The sequence below is a fragment of the Nomascus leucogenys genome, chromosome 5 (assembly GCF_006542625.1).
Source record: "Nomascus leucogenys isolate Asia chromosome 5, Asia_NLE_v1, whole genome shotgun sequence".
Taxonomy (NCBI): domain Eukaryota; kingdom Metazoa; phylum Chordata; class Mammalia; order Primates; family Hylobatidae; genus Nomascus; species Nomascus leucogenys.
Window position 1 is genome coordinate 46,500,347 of NC_044385.1, and position 25,361 is coordinate 46,525,707.

The window sequence follows — 25,361 nt, forward strand, 5'->3', positions numbered from 1 at the left end:
TATTTTGAGGAAAGTTTTTAACTACAAATTCAATTTCTTTAACATAAATAGGGCTATAATAGCCCTATTATTAATTAAGGCTTATGATCAATTTCAATTAAACAGAACTATTTAATTACTGTATTAGTCTCTTCTCATGCTGCTATAAAGGAATACCTGAGACTGGGTAATTTATAAAGGAAAGAGGTTTAATTGACTCACAGCTCCGCATAGCTGGGGAGGCCTCAGGAAACTTAGAATCATGGCAGAAGGCACCTCTTCACAGGGTGGCAAGAATGAGTGCCCAGCAAAGGGGGAAGACCCTTATAAAATCATCAGATCTCGTAAGAACTCACTATCACGAGAACAGGATGGGGAAACTGCACCCCATGATTCAATTATCTCCACCTGGTCCCTCCCACGACACATGGGGATTATGGGAACTACAATTCAAGATGAGATTTGGGTGGGGACACAGCCAAATCATATCAATTACTTAACAGAGTAGAGCTATTCATACATTACCTATTTCTTCTTGAGTGAGCTTTGGTATATAGCTTGTCTTTTCCAAGAATCTATTTTGTCTCAGTTGTCAAGTTTATTGGCATAATATTGTTCATAATATTCCCTTACTCTTCTTTTAAAATATACCTGCTCTGTAATGAGGTCCTTCTTTAATTTCTGATATTGATAATTTATGTAAACTCACTTTTTGGCCTGATCAATTGGCTATGAATTAGCAATTTTATTAATCTTTTTTTTTTTTTTCAAAAAAATCCTAGCTTTTAGTTTCATTGGTTTTAATTGCATTGATTTCTATTCTTATCTTACAATCTTATATTTCTTATGTTTATTTTGGGTTTAATTTTCTAGTTTCCTTTTTCTTTTCTTCCTTCTTAAAAGACAGGTCTCACTATATTGCCCAGGCTGGCTGTGAACTCCTGACCTCAAGTAATCTTCCTACCTCAGGCTCCCAGAGCGTTGGAATTACAGGCATGAGCTACCTCATCCCAGCTACTTTCTTAAGACAGAGGCTTAGATCACTCATTTTAGATCTTTCTTCTTTTCTAAAATAAGCATTTAGGGATTTAATTTATAGAATTAATTTTATGGATTTCCGTCTATATACTGTTTTGGCTGCATTCCAGAAATTTTCCTATGTTGTAGTTTTTCTGTTTTTTGAGACAGACACAAAAACAGCCAGGGTCTGTTGCCCAGGCTGGAGTGCAGTGGTGCTATCTTGGCTCACTGCAATCTCTGCCTCCTGGATTCAAGTGATTCTCCTGCTTCAGTATCCCAAGTAGCTAGGATTACAGGTGTGAGCCACCACGCCTGGCTAATTTTTGTATTATTAGTAGACACGAGGTTCTGCCATGTTGACTGGGCTGGTCTCAAACTCCTGACCTCAAGTGATCCATGTGACCTCAAGTGATCCATCTGCCTCAGCCTCTCAAAGTGCTGGGATTGCAGGAGTGAGCCACCACACCCAGCCACTATGTTGTTCTTTGATTTTCATTCAGTTCAAAATACTTTCTAATTTTCTTTGTGATTTTTCTTCATCTATGAATTATTTAGAGGTGTGCTAATTTGCAAATATTTGGGGATTTTCCAAATATCTTTATGCCATTAATTTCTACCTTAATATTGTTCTGGTCAGGGAATATACTTTATATGGTTTCAATTCTTTTAAACTATTAAGACTCATTTTATGGCCCAGAATATAGTTTATCTTGGTATATACCCAATGTGCACTTGAAAAGAATGTGTAAGCTGCTGTTGTTCAGTGGAATGTTCTTTAATGTCAAGTAGATCAAGATTGTCGACAGTATTATCCAAGTCTTCTATACTTTACTGACTTTCAGTAAAAAAGAGGTTTTATTGACTCACAGCTCCGCATGGCTGGGGAGGCCTCAGAAAACTTACAATCATGGCAGAAGGCACCTCTTCACAGGGTGGCAAGAATGAGTGCCCAGCAAAGGGGGAAGACCCTTATAAAATCATCAGATCTCGTAAGAACTCACTATCACGAGAACAGGATGGGGAAACTGCATCCTGTTTTATCAATTACTGAGTTAAAAATATTAAGATCCCAATTGTAATTGTGGGTTGGTCTATTTCTCCTTTCTGTTCTATCAGTTTTTACTTCATGTATTTTGGAGCTCTCTCATCAAGAACATATACACTTAGGACCATTATGTCCTTTTGAGGAATTAACCCATTTTATCATTATGAAATGTTCCTCTTTATGGTACAGTTTCTTTTACATTCTATGTTTACTGAGCTCCTTGTGGGTGTGCCTTTAAAGTTTTCATCAAATTTGGGGAAAAAAAATTTCTACCCCCACGCTTCATAGACTTCTTGATATTGCTCCACAGGTCACTAATACTGTGTTCATTTGCTTTACAATCTTTTTTCCTCTATATGATTCATCTTGGACAGTTTCCATTACTGTCTTTAATGCACTGATCTTTTCTCCTAATCTGCTGTTTCATTCCTTCCACTTTATTTTTCAATTCAGATACTTTTCATCCCTAAAAGTTCCAATTGAGTCTTTTTTTATAGCTTTCTTTCCTCTTCTCATCCTTTCTTAACAATCCTTCACAGCCTGTCATCCAAAGACTGAAAAATGTTGTTTGATAAATGTTTGATTTTCTAGTACCTTAATGCAGGAAGGTAAACCCTGTCCGTGTTATTCCATCATGGCTAGGAAATGAAAGACCACATTCAGTTCCTGATTTGAATTATAAACCTCACCAAATGATGCTTCCACTAGGAAGCTTTCACAAAAACTTAAGTTGCACATTAGTATCTTTCCTGCCAAACTCAACAGAAGACTAAATGCTACTTTTATCAGGTTCCTTACTAAGTATGTGTATATATATGGACATCTTTATGTACATGACTCTCTCTCCAGACAGACACTGCAAATACCTTGATGATTTATCTCTGTATCCATGGTATTTAACAAAGTGATCAGAAAATAGTAGGTGTTTAATAACTGTTTGCTGGATGAATGGAAGATATTAGAACTCATGCATACAATCTCATGCTACGCTCTTTCATACCTGTAAACACAACCTCCTCTCTGATGAAAAATCAGTAATGCACAATAAACTGGCCTACGACTCAGGAGACCAGCTTCTGCTAGCAAGACTATAAGTTCCTTGGGATCAGGAAATGTGTCACATGTCATTTCTGCAGAGTTCCATGCACTTAGAAGTGCTAAGCACAAATAGTAGTGGTAGTGGATTAAACATCCATGATCTGTGGCCCAGCATCATTTTCTACACACAGATGAGTTGAACTTTACTTTTTTTTTTTTTTAAATCCCTGACCCCCTCTGAACTTTGCTTTTTAATACACCCACACACCTGTTTGTACATGCTACTAACTGTATTTAAGTTGAATGTTCAATCTACATAATTTGTTTTTAAAAAAACAGTTCTATTTCACATTTATCTGAAACTGGACCAGAATCTCAAGTATGTTTACATTTTAATTGTTTACGTTTTAACTGTTTCTTACACTATCAGTTTGCCCTGTTTCCTGCCCCCCTCCAGCTTTATTAAGGTATAGTTAACAAAATATATAATTTTAACTTTTCTTCTAATAATTAAAGGTCATTTGAACTGCATTAGCTTTGCACTAAGTTTTTTTTTTTTTTTTTTCTTTGAACAGACAAGGCATAACCCAGTAAACCAACAATTAGGCAATGGAAAGGTTACGCATACCCTGCAAGGTTACACATACCCTGCAAGAAAAGCCACTGTACCTAGAAAAGTAGGTGGCCCAGGATTCAGAAGCCTGGTGTCTTGTACCACCTCACCACCGGTCAGAGAAGATGCTGGATATTATTTCAATTTTTTGAATGTTTTAAGACTTGTCTTGTGACCTAACATATGGTCTATCCTTGAGAAGGATTCATGTGCTAGGAAAAAGAATGTGTATCCTGCAGCCACTGGACGAAATGTTCCATAAATATCTATTAGGCCCATTTGGTCTATAGTGCAGATTAAATCCAATGTTTCTTTGTTGATTTTCTGTCTGAAAGATCTGTCCAATGCTGAAACTGGGGTGTTGTAGTTTCCAGCTATTACTGTATTGGGATCTATCTCTCTCTTTAGCTCTAGTAGTATTTGTTTTATATATTGGTACATTCTTGCATCAGTGTTTTATAGTTTTCACTGTAGAGATCTTTCATTTATTTGGTTAATTTAAGTTAATGTATATTAACTTAAAATATATCCGGGTGTTCCAGTGTTGGGTGCATATATATTTACAACTGTTATATCCTCTTGCTGAATTTACCCCTTTATCATTATATAGTGACCTTCTTTGTCTCTTCTTATAGTTTTTGTCTTAAAATTTATACTGTCTGACATAAGTACAGCTACTTCTGCTCTTTTTTGGTTTCCATTGGCATGGAATATATTTTTCCATCCCTTTATTTTCAGTCTATGTGCATCTTTACAAGTGAAGTGTGTGTCTTGTAAGCAACAGATCACTGGGTCTTTTTTTTTTCTTTTTTTATCCATTCAGCTACTGTATGTCTTTTGATTGGAGAGTTTAGTCCATTTACATTCAATATTATTACTGTTAAGTAAGGACTTGCTCCTGCCATTTTGTTCTGATAGTCCTGTGGTCTTCTCTTCCTTCTTTCCTTCCTTCCTGTCTTCCTTTTAGTGAAGGTGATTTTCTGTGGTGGTATAATTTCATTTCTTGCTTTTCATTTTTTATGTATCTGTTGTATGCTTTTTTATTTGACATTACCATGAGGCTTGTAAACACAACCTAATAACCCAGTATTTTAAGCTGACAACAACTTAACACTGTGTGCATAAACAAACAAGCAAAAAGAAAACTAATAAAAACTCTACACCTTAATTTCACCCCCTCACTTTTTAACTTTCTATTGTTTCTCTTGATATCTTATTGTACTGTCAATGTGTTGAAAAGTTGTTGCAGGTATTATTTTTGATGGTTCATCTTTTTGTCTTTATATGTAAAATAAGAGTAGTTTACATACCACCGTTACAGTGTATAAGTAGACATTTTGTTGAAAACTTTTAGTTATATAAAAATATTTGAAAAAATTTTTAATTTTAAAAATTTTTGTTTTTTTTTGTTGCCTAGGTTAAGGAAACTAAGAGAGAAAGGGAGTATCTGAGTAAGATTAGTACAAAAACTACACAATCAATACAAAGGCTAAACTCTCATCCAGGGATGCAATCAGATTTTGTCTTTTGTACCAGCTCTGATCAACTGATTCTGGCTGTCCAGACTCCTGTCTTGGTAAGCAGTCTCAGGCTAGTGTTGTGACTACTTGGTAATGTCTACAAAGAGCACAGGATAACTTAGCACCAATTTACAATTTACCAACCCTAATCTAGTCAGAAATATGGAAAAGTTTCAATGTCCACTTGAGGCAACCATTCCCCATTTCTGAGTCATCAACTCATTTGAAATCTGAACTAAAATCCAAAGTGTGACAGATATTTTCTTAGTGTTTTGATACATCTCTGTTCACCATGAAGTCTAAAAATAAACCACTGAGTTTGCATGTCATGGTAAAGAAAAAAGATTAATAAATGATATTCTATTCCAAAAATTCTTTCCCTGAAAAATTACTAAGAAAAAATTGAATCCTTATCTGAAAGTAAACTGTTAGGAAACTTGCTAAGGCAGAAAGAAGATAATGTCAGTGGTGCCACCTATATAAAATAAAATCTACAGATCATGTCAAAACTACACATTCCAGCTTGCCAAGTAGGTCACTTGCTCCTATTTAAAAAGAGATATCTCAGAGGTAAGAATGGTTAAAAACGTAACAGTGTCAGTCAAATAATATACTGGCAAAGAGAAAGGCCTATTCATTCATAACTAAAGAATAATTGACCCAACCCACCTGTTTTACATATGGGAACACCAAGGCCCAGAAAACAGAAGGAATCTGTCTCTATGTGGTGAGAATAATTCAGAGTCTGAAAATCAATCTGTATGGTCCACAGAGCAATCCAGAAAAGACGAATAATTCTAAACAGGCTAATTTAACAGCCTAAAATTTCTTCATTATTTAGTCAGCAATGCTTAGTATGAGACACCTCCAGGCAGATAATTTGTGCAGCAACTTTTCCTATAACTCCCCTAAACCATGTAATTTAGCCAGTGATATAATGGAGACATTATACAGTGTACCACAGAACTAGCCTTGTGAGATCTACAGCAAGGGGTCTGTTCTTCCATCCCTATGTAAGAACACCTAGCAGGGTGTGCTGCCAGAAAGCCAAGCTCCAACTCCTGTGACTGAATCACTGGCTTTGCACTAAAAAAAATCCCATCTGGAGGTAGCAATTAGTAAGTTTAAACACAGTCTGTACTGATGCTTTGGAAAGTCATTGGTCAAGTGATGTCCACTCGGCCTTTATCTATGTTAACTAGGTATCTTTTATTAACAGTAAGCGGCCAGGCGCGGTGGCTCACGCTTGTAATCCCAGCACTTTGGGAGGCCGAGGCGGGCGGATCACGAGGTCAGGAGATCGAGACCACGGTGAAACCCCGTCTCTACTAAAAATACAAAAAATTAGCCGGGCGTGGTGGCAGGCGCCTGTAGTCCCAGCTACTCGGAGAGGCTGAGGCAGGAGAATGGCGTGAACCCGGGAGGCGGAGCTTGCAGTGAGCCGAGATCGCGCCACTGCACTCCAGCCTGGGCGACAGAGCGAGACTCCGTCTCAAAAACAAAAAAAAACAGTAAGCTGGTTTTTACAAGAGGCATAGTTTAAGAAAATGTTTTTAAGTTAGAAGATACATGTTTTAAAAACTAAGTGCTGGATATATTTATTTGTTCCTTGGTTTCTGGTAAACCCAGAACTTTGAGAACCTTGGATAAACTTTAAATATGTATACACACACACACACACACACACACACACACACACACACACTAGTTTGGTTTCTCAAAATGCTTTGCCAAGACGTTGCATTATGTGCCCACTAGGATGAATTTTTCAACTGGAACTTTCCTTTACATTTTTATGGTATTATAATTTCGTTTTTTTCATCCTTGGCCTCCAACTCTTGCTTAAAGGCTGTATCAACCGCATTAACTGCTGTATCCAACTCCTGCCTCTCTGCGGAGCTGACCTTTCAGAGCCCCCTTGTTGGATTCTTGTCCTAACAAAGGGAAGTTTTCCCTCTTCTGCCTACTAAATTTAACAGTGAGACTTTCAGAATAATTTGCATCGATTTTGCTTCAATTTGCAATGTGGGTCAGGAGTCTGCAACTTAGGATAATAACAAACTGACCTGCCACGTCCCCAGTTATTTTCAAATTTAGGGTTAACCACACGATAGTAGTCATTTATAGAAAAACTATCTTTTCCTTATTGTTCCTTTGATATAGTTTTTAAATACATTTACATGGTCCTATAATCAAAAAAATATAGAAAGATGAATAGTTTGAGAAGTCTCCCATTCCTGTTCTACTTACCCTGTTCCCACAATATGCACAAAAATTATTTATTAGTTTCATGTATATTTTTCCAGACTTTCTTTATTTAAATAAGTGAAAAAATTGTGTGTGTGTGTGTGTGTGTGTGTGTGTGCGTGGGGGTGTGGGGGGTATTCTTATTTTTCTTTTTATTTTACCCAAAAGGTAGGATACCATATGCACCATTTGGCACTGTGCTTTTTCATTTAACCATTTATCTTGGAGATCTTTTCATTCAATACATAGAAAGTTTCCCTTCAAAGTGGCCCCCATTCAAAGTGGGTCAGAAAAGTCTGCAGTCCAACAAATGAGAGCAGTTTATCAGCACTGATTATTGGGGAGTAGTGGGCTCATGCCAGCTGTGAGAATAGCTGCCTGTTTCCACAATGACATGGCTTTTACTCCTCAGAAACTCTGTCTCAATCCCAGAAAGGGCTGTACCTAGAGACTCATTTTACAAATGATAAAGCTAGGTGGGAGATCAGAAGGGATTTATCCAAAGTCAGATGGTGGTCAGGCACAGAACTGGAGGTAGCTAGTTTTCTGCATTCTGAGAGCCCAAAATCCTCCCCACTGTACCACTTACAATTTTTTTTTTTTTGAGACACGGTCTTGCTTTGTCACCCAGGCTGGAGTGCAGTGGCACAATCATGGCTCACTGCAGCCTCGACCTCCTGGGCTCAAGTGATCCTCCCACCTCAGCCTCCCCAGTAGCTGGGACTACAGACACATCCGACCACACGTGCTAATTTTTTTGGAATTTTTTGTAGAGATGGGGTTTTGCCATGTTGCCCAGCCTGGTCTTGAATTCCTGGGCTCAAGCAATCTGCTCACCTCCCCAAGCGCTAGGATTACAGGCGGGAGCCACTGCACCTAGCCCTTTGTCACAAACTTTTAAGGACTTGTCACTACCTGCAGAGTAAATGTCAAATTCTTGTGTCTAGCATTGGTCCTAATTTAGAAGGAATCGGGGTGTGGTATGATGGGAATGGTAATAACACCTGCTTAGAATTTAAAAATCTAGTCCTCTCTGGGGCCCAGTTTCCCCAACTATGAAATAAGAGGCTCAAACCAGATGCTCTCTAAGGTCTCTGCTAATGTTTCTAAGGTCTTTGACTTCTACCTTCTAATTTGAAGAGTCTGGTCTTTGCAGGTGTACCTGTGCTCATGCTGTTAGTTCTATCTGGAATGTACCTTTTGTTTCTCTTCCTCCACATTCTTCAAGGCCCACTTTGACTTTTCCTGGTATTTGCCCATTTAAAAAATGCTAAGCACTCTCACCTCAGGACTTGGAACCTGCTCTTCCTTGACCTAGATTACTCTCCCTCCAAAGGGCCATACAAATTGCTCTCTTAGTCCATTTGGTTCAAAGTCTGCTAAAAGAAACTTTATACATTCCCTAAGCAAATTAATTCTTCCAGCTTTCTCAGATTGGCCTCAAGATTTAGAACCATATATCACACCATATTCTTGTCCCAAAGCTGGAGAGTGAGGGGTGCTTCTGCTAGTCGCTAGTCTGCTCCAAAGCCCACAGCCTTTGGAGTCAGGGTTGGATTTAAATCTTGACTCCACTATTCCCCAATAGTATGACACTGGACAAGTTTCTTAGTCTCTCTGAACCTCTCCTTCCACGTTAGTAAAATAGGTATAATTAAAATTTTCTTGACTGTTATAAAAACTACATTATATTAAACATATAAAGTGACTAACACATAATAGGGATTCAATAAATGTTAGTTTCTTGCCCCATTTTTTTTCACAGCCACAAAATACTTATTCAATACTCTTTATTAGAGAAATAGCTGTTTCCTACTTTGGTGTCATTTTTAGGCCTGCTGGCAGGTAAGTCACAGTTCATTAAAACATTTACACATATATTCAAGATGACCTGTACCAGTTCTTTAAAAGAAAGAGGTATGATGGGGGTGGGGTGGGGCGGGGGGGAAACAGCTTCATAAGCTGTCAGTCTCCAGCCTTTGGTTCAAGAACAATTTAATAGTCCAACTGCTTTTAAAAATCTCTTTTATTTTAGCTCCCACAAATTTGTAAAAATCACAGTCTTTAGAGTAAATGACCAACATACTTATTCTGAAGAAGTTACTAGCCAGGGGAATCATTAGAAGGAATCTTGGTACAGAAATCCTTGCCATAATTCTGGGCTTCCATTTAGTTTACAGAATTTTGTGAATTCTAACAATATGTTATCAATTGGTCTCCTATATGGGCTTGTTTTAGAGAAAAATTCTTCTCCAGATTTATTTTACTACTCTATTCTGTATTTATTTAGCTAGACATTTGCAGAAAACTGGTAAACTACTATATTAGTTGTTCTTTATATGGTTAAGTTGCCACACAATGCTAAATATCTCCTGAGGAAAAAAAAAAAAAACCAAGTTGGGAGTTAAACCAGGATGACAACTGTACACTAAAACTGAGAACTTCTAGCAATGCCTAGCATTTTGTTTAGGATTTGGAGAATTTTACTATTTCAAGATTTTTGTTTCTCAAGGATAGTTTACTACTATTCCTATTTTATAGTTTAGCAGAAATGTAAAAATTCCCTTCCTCTATCCTTCTGGCATGTAAGAAAAGGGCACTAGCTGGCAAGCACTATTTTTATGTTGACAGCAGAGCTATTTTGAGTCATCTCAGTACTATCCAATGTTTATGCCAAGAAAAGAGGTTAGCGTGACATTAGCAATTTAAAGAGTAAATGCTCAGTTTTTGGTCACTTAATAAGCATATTTCTTGTGAACAACAAAGTCTATCTTTTCATCATAAATAATAATGCAGTTCATCAACGTAAGCCATTAAGCCATAATTAGAAAGTCCTACCTTTTGTGCATCTCCTGTGAAATACGCAATGGCCAGGGTGGGCAGAATCATGAACAGTGCGTTGTAATAGAGCAGTCCGTATTTTCCCAGCTCCTAGGACAGTAAATAATTAGGTGTTTCATCTGCATTTGGTTCTAGCAGATACAACACTGTACAAAATACCACTCAAACTACACTTAAATACACAAAGACACACACCCTCCCCTACAACATACACAGCAAATAAATTAAGTTAGAAGTTTTGCAAACATTAAGAAATAATCTAAACTTTCAAGACCAAACAAAGCAAACTTACAAAATTTTATACTTACTTGAAATAAATTCCTCAAGTGCTTAAGATCAGAGAAATAAAAATGACTACTGGCTGCCTCAAAATAGCAAGTAGAAAAGAGGTTATTTTGAACACATACACACACACAAAAACACACACAAACACACACACACCAATATCAAAACATCTCTCTGAAGCCATTCTCTTTCCAGAACTGAATCAAGAGTCACTGAGTATGTCTTGGGCTTTTCAGAAGCCTAGCACAGTGTCATTTAAGAAAGATGGATGAGGCTGGATACAGTGGCTCACACCTGTAAACTTAGCACTTTGGGAGGCTGAGGTGGATAGATTGCTTGAGCCCAGGAGTTCAAGACCAGCATGGGCAACATGGTGAAACACTGTCTCTACAAAAAATACAACAACAGCCAGGCGCGGTGGCTCACGCCTGTAATCCCAGCACTTTGGGAGGCTGAGGCAGGCAGATCACCTGAGGTCAGCAGTTCAAGACCAGCCTGGCCAACATAGTGAAACTGTCTCTACAAAAATACAAAAATTAGCTGGGCATGATGGCGGGTGCCTGTAATCCCAGCTACTTGGGAGGCTGAGGCGGGAGAATCGCTTGAACCCAGGAGGTGGAGGTGCAGTGAACCAAGATCGTGCCATTGCACTTCAGCCTAGATGACAGAGTGAGATACTCCATCTCAAAAAAAAAAAAAAAAAAAAAAACCTAGCTGAGCATGGTGGCACATTTCTGTAGATCCCAGCTACTGGGGAGGCTGATGTGGGTGGATCACTTGAGCCTGGGAGTTCAAGGCTGCAGTGAGCCAAGACTGAGATTGTGCCACTGTACTCCAACCTGGGTAACAGAGCAAGAACCTATTTTAAATTAAAAAAAAAAAAAAATAGCCAGGAATGGTGGTGTGCACCTGTAGTCCCAGCTACTCAGGAGACTAAGGTGGGAGGATCCCTTGAACCCAGGAATCCAAGGGAGGCTGCAGTGAGCTCTGATTGTGCCACTGCATTCCAACTTGGGCAACAGAGCAAGACCCTGGCTCAAAAACAAAACAAACAAAAAGCACAAAGCAAACAAACAAAAAAAGATGGCCAGATTCAGACACACAGACTCAAGCCTAGACCAATACCAACAGACAGCACTTCTCAGTGAAGTATTTCCGAAAATGTGTATGAAGTACAATGAAGATTAAGATTACTATAACTACAACTGCCAGAACACAATATGACTCACTGGGTTCTTAGCTACTGGGGAGCAACAAAGGACAACACACATCTTCAAACACAGGAAGCCCATAAGAACTCTGAGTCCACCTTTGATTCACACACTTCTGGGACATTCAGCATGAAGCAGTCTCCTGAAAATGCGGGCCAGGGTTTGAGAGGTGGGAAGTGGGGACAGTGAGGGAGTGGTAAGGATCGGGGCATAACACTTGCCTAACTCCTGTGATTGAAAGATTACTGACTGATGAGAAAAGTCGAGCTGCCTTCTCAAAAGCAGCACTGAAAAACTGAAAATAAATACCCAACAATAGAAAACTAGCTGATTAGGCTGGGTGCAGTGGCTCATGCCTGTCATCCCAGCACCTGGGGAGGCCAAGACAGGCGGATCGCCTGAGGTCAGGAATTTGAGACCAGCCTGGCCAACATACAGAAACCCCGTCTCTAATAAAAATACAAAAATTAGCCTGGCGTGGTGGTGCATACCTGTAATCCCAGCTATTCAAGAGGCTGAGGCACAAGAATCACTTGAACCCAGGAGACAGAGGTTGCAGTGAGCTGATGTGCCACTGCACTCCAGGCTGGGCGACAGAGTGGGACTCCATCTCAAAAAAAAAAAAAAAAAAAAAAAAAAAAAAAAAAAAAAAACCCGAAGGAAAACTATCTGATTAGATGATTAGACTATAACTAGCTGTACAGTGAAATACTACACAACCACTAAAAATTTTTAATGATGCTGATTGACATAAAAAGGTGTTCAAGAAATGGTACTAAGTGAAAAATACAAGTTAGAAAATATATCATCCTTCTTTTGCTTAAAATTTTAACATATAGATAAGTGTGCACACACATACACATACACACACAATAAAGGATATCCACCAAAACAGTGCTTCTCACTCGATGATAGTATTAAGGGAGATTTATGTTTTCTTCCTCTTGCTTATTCATGTTTTCTACTACTTCTATCATAAACACGCATTATTTTATGTAATATTTTAAAGTTAAAAGGTTTTAAATTCGATAGCTACATTCAGGTCTAAAATGCAGCACAAAATCTTTATGCCGTATGACTCATACTCGATGGACTATGATTGTAAGCAGTCCTGATATTATCAGTAATAAAACTCCTGATTGGCTGCCCTGCCTATGGAGTAGCCATTCTTGTTTCTCTACTTCTAAAAACAAAAGAAAACAAGAAAACTCCTGATGTATTAAAAAGCACCTCAGCATGGCCGTACTGCCTTACTGCCTCTGGGATAAACCAAGTAACTGATTGCTTATGGTCACCACAAGCATCAGTGTAAATGTGTACGGCAGCAAAAAAAAAGCCATACTGGGACAACCTTTAAGAAGGGTGCCCAGTCAGCCAGAGGCATGAGTGTTATCCAGGAAGTAGAGGATATGCATGGAGGCACATATACACACAAATACACATCACCCAGTAACTGACAAACAGCAAAAACTTAAATGCCAAAACTTCCGTTTTTCTTTATACATTTTAATTGCTTTGAATGTCTTTCTCCCTGCCTTCTTAAATAAAGTACACTGACTAAAACTAGACTTAGGGCATCATCATAAACATGTATTATTATGTCTTATGATACACTGTTATGCATCATAAATCTGTATTATTAGGTTTATGTATTATGTTCTTATTCAGTGTTGCCCTTACAGCTGTTTAATACACCCTACATCTTTTTTTTCTTCTTCAGTATTTCTGTCTTTTATAATCTGACTGTTTCTCTTGTTAGCTGACCTTTTATACTGCTGGTAAACTTCTCTGCCTCTAAATAGATTTCTGCCTTCTATTTTGTTGCTTGTAAGATATGAGCTAGGAGAAGTAATCAATGAACTTAAAAGTTCTAGTACAAATAAGTCATAGTCATTTCTAAGTGAGAAACTGAAGGGCTCTCCTAGGAATAAAACACTCAGAAACTTTCTTGATTTTTTTTCTAGGTTCTGGGATATACTATAGATTGTACTAATATGGTAGCCACTAGCCACATGTAGCTATTTCAATTTAATTATAATCACATAAAACTACTGATTTCAGTTTCTCAGTTATTTTCAAGTGCTCAAGGGTCATGCATGGCTAATGACCAGTTAATGGAAAGCAGAAATATAAATTTCCAATGTCACAGAAAATTCTATTAACAGTGCTGTTTTAGACAACTGAAGCTGCTGGACAAATAAAATGTCATTAATAGTATCTATTTTCCAAAGCAGCAAGTGGGCTGAAGAAAAGAGTAAGATCAATCACTAACTGCTACCTTTTCTCTAGCTATTTTAAAAAGATAAAAATTCTTACTAGTAGCTTCCATTAAAACGCAACCATCATATAGATTCATCAAAGCAAATAAATGGAGGCCAAGACATGTATATTTAAAGAAAATGGACTGGAAACAAATCAACACTGTCCTTGGTTCTTCAAGCCTATTCCAAAAACACACAAACAAACAAACAAAAAATATCTGCAAAATAATGAAACCTACTGGGATAGACATTCAATCCATACTTCTTTTCTAGAGGAGCAGGCAAAGCCCCTGACCAAGACAAGGTCAATTCAATACTAATAGTACTATCAAGCAGGTAGGACACTTGTATTTATTTATTATCTAAGCTCCCAAAAAGGAGCTTAAGTAGTTTCAGAAACATTCTACACATAATAGAAAAGACTAAAAACTAAGCAGTTAAAGTCATCTGACTAAAGAGAAAATATGGGTAGGAAAATAAGATAAAGTCATGGTCAGTTACAAGATGTAATTATGAGATAAAAATGTACCAGCTGCTCAGGAAAAACTATGGTGACATCTAAGATAAGTATCTCATATGAGTCCTCATATAGGATACATTATGATATCAAGGACAATTCCTTCAATTAGCAACCCTGGGATATATAAAGTTGAGGTCCATTTAGTTGTTTCTTACAGTAATGTAATCTCATAACATAATGTTACAAAAGCAATAGATTCAAATACTCAGCTAACAATCTGGCTTGATCTAAAAATAATATATTTAAAGCATATAGTAAACAAATAAACAATATCTGGTAAAGCCCAGGCCAGGAAACACTGGTTGCCCCTAAGAGAGACAGAGATACTAATGCTCCCTAAAATTTCCCATTATTTATAGGGCAAATACATAAAGGCCATTTTTGTTTTGCAGCCCCTTCCAACATTCATTTCCCTTCAAGTCTGCCCAAAGGTTTCCAGGTAGTTCTCTTTCTGCCTCCCAGGTCCCCCGGAAAGTCCTCTAGAATACAGCCATGAACATTTAAAGACACTGCAGTGAACACGCTTTACTTTCCCTACCCCACACGAAGTCAAAATTCATGCAATCCCAGAAAAGCCTGGAATAAAACCTAATTGCTAATTAATTAAAAAATAAAGTTTCTTATATGAACACCAAAGTACAGGAATTTTACCCTCAGAGAGCCACTATGTCTTTCTCATCCCTGGTAAGTACTTTCTTTATTCCCCACTTTTTCTCCGATGAATTGACATTCCAACATCAGTACACATCTGTTAAAGCTTTAGATTGCTACTTACTTTTGAATCTAATTTTTGTTTTACGTATGCACCATTTGCTGCTGTCAGGATATCGTTTATCAGAATAAAAACATATCCTTCCAGATCAAATGCCAAGTCAGAGCTGCAAAACATAAGCAACAGCTTAAGAACAACTTAAAGAACAGGCATTTAATTTTAAATAGATATGAGCTAAAATATTTACAAGAACATATGCTCATCTAGGGAAGTGAATATCAGGCATTGTATCAGCTACTAGTATTTCCTGATTTCTGGTCATAGTTTGCAATTTCACCTCAATAAGGGATTCCTCAGAAATAAGAGGCACTAACATTTAAACACATAATTAGCAACAATCATTCATGTAATTTAATAGCACACTGCTCTGCATTCAAAGCCAGATGACAAAAAGCACCAGATTACCATTAAGTACATCTGTGAAGCAGGCAGAAGCAGGCAGAGCTCAATTTCATAGACAAGAAAACCAAAAGGACAAGGCCGTTAACTAGTCATTTTCTGAAGGTCCACATGGAAGGTAGGACTATCTTGCATAGGTAGTTGGGCCCCTGGGTGAAATTTCTGAAGTGTGGATCATGGTTAGTTCTGAGATCAAGCTAGAACAATGTCTAAGCACCTAGCAGGAACTCAAATACTTAAATAATTGCTGAATGAACCTGTGAAGTATAACTTGGGGGGTTTAAGGAAACTGAAAATTTCTGGAACTTAGAGTACCAGGCACAAGATAAGAATTTAGTAAATTAAACAGAATAAATGAAAATCTGAGAAAGGTATACCTTCAGCATACTTCAGCACCCTAGCTAAAATAGTGGCTCCACAGACTATGTTTGCAGAGATACTGTATGGGAACCAAGACTTATCTAATAATTCTATGCCAGTGCAATTTTAGGCAGGACTAACTTAATGCACACTCCCTACCCAAGCAGTCTAACAACCTTCTGACTGACTTCAGAGGTCTGAGTTCCCTTCCTTTCAATCTTTTTCCAAGTCAAAGGATCTAACCAGATAAGGCTGGTCCGGACAGTAATCCTTTTCAGAAGTTTTTTGTAGACCCAAGAAAGCCCTGAGGTACCCCTGTTGTTTGGTACAATTTTGGGTCCCATCAGCTTCAAGGAAACGTTTCAAAGACTAGCAGGGCACCTCTAAAAAGAAAGGTAAGAGGCTAGTATAGAATTTTTCTCCAAGGGGGGAATATGACATAGAAGGAAAAGCAGTTAGCTATATAGCCAATTTCCAGTAACCAATTATGCCACTCTCTTTTTTTTAGAATGAAATTTTACTTGGAGATTGGACTTGTAAAACAGGACTGGACTGATAATATTTTCTTCCACCTATACGACGGGAATGTGATGAAGGTAAATGAGTCAATTCAAGAAGTACACTGGAACTCCTGGATGGAAAACATATGTCTGGCAGAATGTGTGGCATTAGCAAATACATATATGCATGCCCTGGGCTGATTAAAATGTTGTAGAAGACTTCTAGCAATCATTATAATTTTCTCAGTCTGTAGGGTATACATTTTCCTCATGTATTTTAAAACTTAAGAAAAATGGGAAAAGCTTTAATAACCTAATAGAATATCTAAGTTATGGCATTTGTGACATATCTTATGTGAGGCCAATTAAAGCAATGTTATTATTCATTATTCGAAAAGGCAAGCAAATGTTTCACAGTCATTTTCCTCACCTCACAGAAGAGGAGACATGCTTTTCTTTAGCAGCATGCAAAATTAAGAAATGCCAGGCCAGGCGTGGTGACTCACGCCTGTAATCCCAGCACTTTGGGAGGCCAAGGCGGGCGCATCACGAGGTCAGGAGATCGAGACCATCCTGGCTAACATGGTGAAACTCCGTCTCTACCAAAAATACAAAAAATTAGCCGGGCGTGGTGAAGGGCACCTGTAGTCCCAGCTACTCGGGAGGCTGAGGCAGGAGAATGGCGTGAACCCGGGAGGAGGAGCTTGCAGTGAGCCAAGATCCCGCCACTGGGCTCCACCCTGGCGACAGAGCAAGACTCTGTCTCAAAAAAAAAAAAAAAAAAAAAGAAATGCCACATGGTTTATAAAAACACACAGGCTCTGAAGAAAGCCACAGATTCAAATTTCAGCTCTGCCATTAGCTCTGTGACCTTAAACAAGTTACTGAACTTAAGTTTTAGTTTCTTCAACTATAAAATAGGAAAATTATACCCGTACCTCTCAGAGGTGTTGTGAGGAATACATAATAAGATGTGTAAAATGCCAAACATATTGTGTGGCACATGCTATGTGCTCAGCACAACGACAGTAACAAATTCTAAATTACATCAATTTAAATTTTAACAATCCCAAGAATCTTATTTTTGTCAACCTTTATCTTAATACAGCCAAAAAGATTTAACCTTTTCAAGAGTCTTCTAGATGCTTTTCAAAGATATAATTCTTACTTAGGCTATAAAAAATTGTTATTGATAAGTAATCATTTATTATCAATAATTATTGACAATTTATAACGTGCTAGTCATAGGCCCGCATCTTACCTGGCAGCTACGAAGGCTCCAATAATCATTGCAAATACAGTCATTTTAATACCCCAAGAAAAAGTCTTCCTACAAAATAAAAAATGTTAAAATACACACGACTTTATTCCCACACTCATTTTACAACAGAAGCAAAAAATATGATATGCTTTCTCAAAAGCTATAAACAATCATATTTTAAACATTTCTGAGAAACTGGACGTTTAAAAGAACCCCTTTGATAAAGCAAAAATTTATTGTTATATCAGTTATTATACCCACTTTTGAAATTTTCACCTATTGTTATTATTAGTGAGTTTGAATTTTTGTAAAGTAGAATTTAACAGAAAAATGTCACATTCATTTGTAATAAAAGGAGCTAAGACATGAACACTATTTAAAACCTATACCTATGATTCTGATCCAGCTTCTCCCAGTGGCAGTAGTACAGAAATTCTAGAATGTAAATCTCATGTTCAGATAAGATTTTCAACTCCAATTCATAACCTTCCCAACTGCCACTCCCACAAACTATCAATTCCAGCAGCCAAGAGAGAGGGTTGCTTAACCTTCTCAAAAGGTAAGGTAGGAACAAGACAAATAATTTAATATCTCACATATGCTGGGCACCTTTTCAAGGTGATTTAAAGAACAGATATATTAGAAACTTAGCTCACTTGAGTAAAACTCCTTCAGCAAACATTGTAAACAGGATGGAGAACCTTCTCAGAACTGTAAACATTGGCAAGCTGGAAAAAAAAAAGATAATTAGGTAAAATAGAATTTAACGATTTGTTTTAAACTAAGATTTTCCAAATTGGTAGTTAAAATAATGCTATTCTTCCATTATGGAAATTCCATACTGATTCATTTATGGTTAAACCCTGCTTCTCTCTAGAAACAATTCCTACTTGAAGGCCTACAAGAGTTGCTTTTAAAAAACTACTAGAAGTGACAAACATTAAATTAACTACAAAACTTTATTCTGCTAATTATGCAAAACCCTAAGCTGTAAATATGTCAGTTTTTAATAGAAAAGGGCTTCCTTCTCATTTTTTCACTAGTCTGACATCCCTTCCCACCCCCTAGACCACCCAAAAACCATCTATGAAAATCTTACCCCATGAAATGCCTTGACTGTCCTTTTGTGGATGTAATTTTGTCTTCATCTAAATTCCCAGAGCATTTTGCTTGTACCAATCAAACATACAGCTTCTTGCAATATATTTATTTCTGAATATATCTTATCTCACTCCAAAGTGCCTTATACTTAGCTAGCAATCAAAGATAGGTGTGAATGAATGGTTGGATGAGATGGATGAAAAAAAGCAAACTCTATACAAGCGGCACTTTGCAGAAGGCCTGCATTTCTTTCCTGGTGGGTAATGAAATGGAAAAAAATGTCCCACCCATGATAAATTTGACTTCCTTGGAACCCTCTTCAGAGATATCATCTTGGTCATTCTGTCAGGTTTCTTGGGTTTTAAAGGAAGCAATGAAAAACACCTTGTCCCTGATCCTCAGAAATCTCTCCATTCTATTTTACAATGCCAGGGTTTTAGCTTGTGCGGTAGTGGTGAAGCCACTGGGTTTCTGTTAAATGTTTTCTCTATTTGTGTCATTTTAATACCATACACACCTGATATGTACACTACAATAAGAGCAGAAGCCAGAAACCAGGAGGTTAGAGGGAAAGATAGTGTTACCACGGAGAGGAGAGCTATTGCTTCTTTCTGAAAATAAGTATGTTGCCTCTATAGTTATATGCCATGGGTAAGATATTAATAATATTTTTATCAGGGTTCTAGCTGATGTTACCTTACTTCACATTAAAAGAAAAACTGCAAAAGTTCTTGTGCCTACCCTCTAATTTTGCTGTGTGGAAGTTGCCTAAAATATTTATGAACTATACTAAAGAACTGAAATCCCAGAAGCCTAGTATATATCTCCACTATTGTAGCTCTAGAAAAATAATAAAAATTTCCTATCATAGCATTTTATAACATTTTAAGACTTCTAACATCAAAATGAGGCATAAAAAAAACAAAAACAAAAAACTCCTCTTTCTCTTCAAAGAAAAGAGCATAAACTATAAACTAAAACCTTTGGCACCACCTTCATTATTTAGTAGTAATAGAAGCTTTCTGGACCTTTCATTTTTTTCCAGAATCAATAACAACGTGTTAAATATTTGACATTCAAGTACAATTTTAAGAATACATTATATTAACCTCACTAGTAAAATAAAGTTATCCATACTTCAGTTTCTTTGTGCTGAACAGTCCCGTGATTTGGTTCCCAAAATATAGTAGAGGTAGTGGAAACGTCTAGAAAATTTAAAAAGGGATAACAAAACTCAATAATAAAGATAGCTAAAACAAGGTCCTTTCAAACAGAAACAATTTTGTTTATATGATCAAAATTTTTTCCACTTAAAACATAAGATTAGTTATCATACACAATTTTGACACCCAAACACCCAAACAACACTTATGCTTGGATAAACAACATTACTATGGCAGAAAAAAAGGAAGGAAGGCAGGGAGAAAAGACAGAAATATATGAATATGATCAATGTGAGACAGAAACATCATTTGCTGTAAAATATGATAACGTATTAGAGCCCATGGCTCTAATGTCAGCAGAAAAAGTAAAGGGGCATTTCATCTTCGTTTGGAGTCAAGCAGAGGCAGACAGTATAAAATAAGCCCAAAGAATAATGAATGCAGGATACACTGGCTAGATTAGATGGATAGAAAAACTGCAAAACTATTGTACTCTCAACAAGTGTGCATTAATTAAAAACAGAAGAATATTCCTAGGTTATTTTTTCTCTTAAGTTTAAAGAGATTGTAGGCCTTCTTTGACACATCTTACTACTTTTATTCTTTACATTCATTATAACCACTCTAGACTGGGCAATTTTGAGGCCGCAATTTTTAAATACGCAAGGCACTGATAAAATATATTAATACATAGTGACTTCATTTCACAAAATAAAGTATCGCTTTTCTTCTTTTACCTTTCGAGGTACATTTCTGTCAAGGTCAGGAAACTTGACTACTCTGAGCGCCTTTCCCACCCAGAGAACTGCCACTGTGGCCACCATCTGTAAACAGAGAACACAGATTCACTGTTCTACACATAAAGACACACACAGAAGTTCTAACAACATAAACCACGTAATGGTGAGAATTCCAACTAACCTGGCCAAGTCCAACACATAGTGAGGAGGGAAATCTACAAAAAGGGCAAAGAAAAAAACAAGATCAGAATAAACCTAACTTAGCTCCGTGAATTCAATTTGCACATCGGCAACGTTAATAAGGCATTCCGATACAAGCCACACCAACGTCCGCCCCTAAATCAAACAAAAATCTTGGGAGAAAACTCCCTGCCGGTTGGTTGTCAGGCCACCCCGCTGATGTAGCCTCGGGCGACCGCTTGTCTCATCTTGTCCGAGTCTACAATTTCAGTCCGCTGCCTGCAAAGGATTTCTCAAGGCAGTGAAGATACAGATCTCTGCAACGGTTTCACACACCTTTAAAAAAAAACAAACAACAACTTCTGCCTCTGGGTCCCAGTGTTAGCAAGGGAATAATTGTCCGCGGGGGTGAGGATGCTGTCAACGGGTGCAGGGGACACCGAAGCCCCGGCCCCCTGTCCAGGCTGCGGAGGAGGGAGGCTTCCCTTGCTCTCCTCCCTGATCGACAGGCATAAGGGCTCAAAAGTCACAAAGCGAGTCACTTTGCTCCATCTCTTTGAAGGGCAAGGTTTTCGGGGCGGTGCGCCCAGGGCATGGCAGGCGAGCCCCAAACGTGCCGGTCCGGCCGGAGCTCCGCGCAGGGAGCAGACCCCGGCCACAGGCCCGCCCGCCAGGCCGGCTCCGCTGCCCGGGCCGCGCGCGTCAGCCGCCCGCCCTCCCCAGCTCCCGCCCAACTTTGTTCGGCTTTAACTTTGGCAGTCAAAGTCCAGGGAGCCGCCGCCCCGCCGCCGCCGCCCGCTCCTCCTCCGCGGCCTCGGCCGCCGCCGCCGCCGCCTCGGCCCTACCTGTAGTTGGTGAGCACGCTCTTATTCACCACCACGATCAGGAAGGAGCTCACGCCGTAAAAGCCGGCGGCCAGCAGCTTCAGAAACACGGTCAGCGTTTCGGCCGACGCCATCCCCAGCTCCTCCTCATCTCGGAGTGTGGAGGATTTCGCGGGGGCTTCTCCTTTAACCCGAGCATGCTGACGTCTATGAACTTCCGCCATGGCTGCCGCAGCGGCGCGGGCCTGGCGGCGGGGCCTAGCGGCTCGGGGGCCTGCAGCGGCGGCTCCCAGGGGACTCGAGGAGTTGGGGACCGCAGACTAGGCCAGCTGCGCGCTCGCCGCCTCCACTCCCCGCTTGGCCGCCGCCCGTCCCCGCCCAGGGGCAGGGACGCCGGGGTTCACACCCCTGGAGACTTTGCCCGGTCATTGTGCAACGCTGGGTCAGAGGGTAGGGCCGCGCCGGGCTTAGCCTGGGCAGGGGTTGGAGAGAGCCTGGAGAAGGGGCAGTGGCTACCCCCCTGCCCGAGGCGGACAAGGAGAAGCCAGGGGAACTACATCCAGACACTAGAGCGCCGGGCGACAAACCACAGACTCCGGATGACAGTCGCCCTGCGCCTGCGCACGAGCACGCGCTGGGTCTCTCCGCGGGGCGCGTACCTGGGGCGGGGGGAGTCTGGTGGCAGAGGGGCTGGAAGGCCGTATTCTCCGGATAACTGCCGCAACTAAGTGCAGACCCTCCTCCCCTCTGTTACAGGTGGCCGGCCAAGTAGTTAGAGTACACTGCGTCTAGACTAATTTTGAATGCTCTTTTAGCCTCTCTTGCAGGGGGTAAAAACCCTTCAAAAGTATCAGATGTGGATCAACAGTAAACACTCAACGAAAATTTCATTCTGCAATGCCTCAGGCTTCTTACACCTTCTAAACCCAGAAAACAACAAACAATACTTTCTTTTCAGATTAAGAAGTTTTGTTCGTTTTAAGAAAAATGTTGACATATCCCAAAAAGCAAGATAAGCAGCGTGGGGATTGGTGAAAGCACAAGGTGTTTGGAGCCTAAAAGACTTGATTTCCAGTTGTAGGATTCCTAGAAATGACGACACCCCCCCCAACACACGCACTCCTTATTGTGTGTCTTGGACCAATTAGATGACCTCCCTGAACCTGATCTCTGTGGATGTGTAGCTAGCAAAGAGCTAGTTTTCGGTAAATGGTAGTCATTATTGTATAACAGAAGCAAATCATTATGATCGATTTAAGCAAAGAAATTATATATTGAACTTTAATAGATTAGGAAAGAAGAGCTTTGAATTATTTTTCTAAGTGCTTGGTCTGTATCTTTTTAAATTTCTTCTTTTTTTTTTTTTCTTATTTTTATATTTTGGTAAACCAGGTATAGTGGTTCACACCTGTAATGCCAGCACTTTGGGAGCAGGTAGAATGCCTGAGCCCAGGAGTTTGAGACCATCCTGGGCAACAAAGTGAGACCCTGTCTCTACAAGAAAATAAAAAAATTAGCCAGATGTGGTGGTGCACGCCTGTGGTCCCAGCTACTCAGGAGGCTGAGGTGGGAGAATGGCTTGAGCCCAGGAGGTCAAGGCTGCAGTGAGCTATGATCATGCTACTGCACTCCAGCCTGGGCAACAGCACAAGACCATCTTAAAGAAATAAATAAATTGTGGCAAAATATACAAAGTATAAAATTTATCATTTTAACCCTTTTTGAGTATACAATTGAATGGCATTAACTGCATTCACATCGTTTTGCAACCATCATCACTAATCCATCTTTAGAACTTTTTCACCATCCCAAAGTGAAACTCTTTCCCCTTTAAACAATCACTCCCTGTTTCCCTACTTCCTTCCCTCTCTGCTGTTAACCAGTGTTCTACTTTCTGTCTCTGTGAATTTGACTACTCCAGGTACCTCATATAAGTGGAATCATGTAGTATTTGTCCTTTTGTGATGAACTTACTTCATTAACATAGTGTCTTCAAGGTTCAGCCACGTTGTAGCATATGTTAGAATGTCCTCCCTTTTTAAGGCTGAATAATATTCAGTTATATGTGTATAATTGGTTTATATCTTTTGAGTTACTTTGAGAACACCTATGTTCTTCAAGCGTTCCTTAAAAAACTGGCACACAGGATGAGGTTCTTAATGTAGCCTACAAGGTCCTAGATAATGTGGTTCCTACCCACATCTCCAGAGGCACTATTCACGTTTCCCTCCCTTAAGGTGCAGATCAATCAACAATGTGGGTTCTGGCTTCTGTGTCTTTACTCTCATTATTCCCTCCATCTGGGCTGCTTTTTCTCTTCCTCCTCTCACGCAGCTCCTGAAAAACTCTTACATTTCCTTCCGTATTCTGGCAGAACATTACCTCTTCTCTGGGCAGTCTTCCTTCACACTGCCCCCGACTTCCCTCTACATAGTTGCTCTCTCTCCTTTGTGCCTCTCCTACCGCATCTTTATAGAGTGTCCATCTGCTCCTGCTGCTATAACAAAATACCTGAGACTGGATAACATAAAAAATAGAAATTTATTTTCTCACACTTCTGGAGGCTGAGAAATCCAAGATCAAGGTGCCACCTTAACCACTGCATCCTCTGAAGGGGAAGAACACCATGTCCTCACATGGCGGAAGGGACAGAAGTTCAGAAAGGGACAAACACTGTGTGAAACCTCTTTCATAAGGCATGAATCCTACTCACAAAGGCAGAGCCCTGATGACTTAGTCACCTCCTAAAGGGCCTGCCTCTTAATAATATCACATTGGTGATTAAGTTTCAACATATGAATTTTGGAGGACACATACAGACCATAGCAAAAGGGCTCTGCATTACATGTTTACATATCACTCTCTTCCACTGGACAGTTGCTTCTTGAGGACAGGGGCAGGCAAGGATGCCTAACACAGTTTAGATATTTTAGTTGATTGAATCAATGAAAACAAGGAAAATGATTAAATTTCTTCCTTGACTGCTAGCTTCAAAAGGAAAAATAAAACATTGTATTTTAAGAAACATCCTTGTAGAAAAAAATATTATAGAAGTAACAATTCCCCTCATAATAAAAAGCAAATATATACGTATATACACATTTTTACATATTTTAAAAAACATATCTGGGATAGAACCAGAGAAGAACACTAATCCTCAAGCCACACACTGCCGCTGCCACTTAGTAGTTTTGTGACCTTGGGCAAATTACTAGACATCACTGTGCTTCGATTTCCTCACCTGCAAAATGGGGATAACAATCGTACCCACCCCATAGAGTTATGAGGAGAATTAAATGAGTTAATGAATGTAAAGTGCTTAGAACATAATATGTTTATTATAATTACTGTTATCACTACTATTATTATGCAATCTTTCTCTTTTCACTTACTATTCCTTGATGGTCTTTCTGTGGCGACACTTAAACTTAACCTCATTCTTTTCAAAGGCTTCAGAGTATTCCATTAGTTGGATGCATCT

The 25,361-nt window shown here is 39.1% G+C and overlaps 1 protein-coding gene across 1 annotated transcript in view; it reads right to left on the reverse strand.

Moving 5' to 3' along the window:
* The window catches only part of SLC35D1 (solute carrier family 35 member D1), a 49,321-nt gene extending 26,833 nt beyond the window's left edge, over positions 1–22,488 (reverse strand). The window contains exons 1-8 of the mRNA XM_003265206.2: positions 21,902–22,488; positions 21,058–21,091; positions 20,874–20,960; positions 20,111–20,178; positions 18,529–18,600; positions 17,873–17,941; positions 15,356–15,458; positions 10,301–10,393 (exon numbers count right to left, since the gene is read on the reverse strand). Of these exons, the coding sequence (XP_003265254.2) occupies positions 10,301–10,393; positions 15,356–15,458; positions 17,873–17,941; positions 18,529–18,600; positions 20,111–20,178; positions 20,874–20,960; positions 21,058–21,091; positions 21,902–22,104 (729 nt within the window). The 5' untranslated portion in view covers positions 22,105–22,488. The remainder of the gene's footprint in view (positions 1–10,300; positions 10,394–15,355; positions 15,459–17,872; positions 17,942–18,528; positions 18,601–20,110; positions 20,179–20,873; positions 20,961–21,057; positions 21,092–21,901) is intronic.
* Between the last annotated feature and the right edge of the window lie 2,873 nt (positions 22,489–25,361).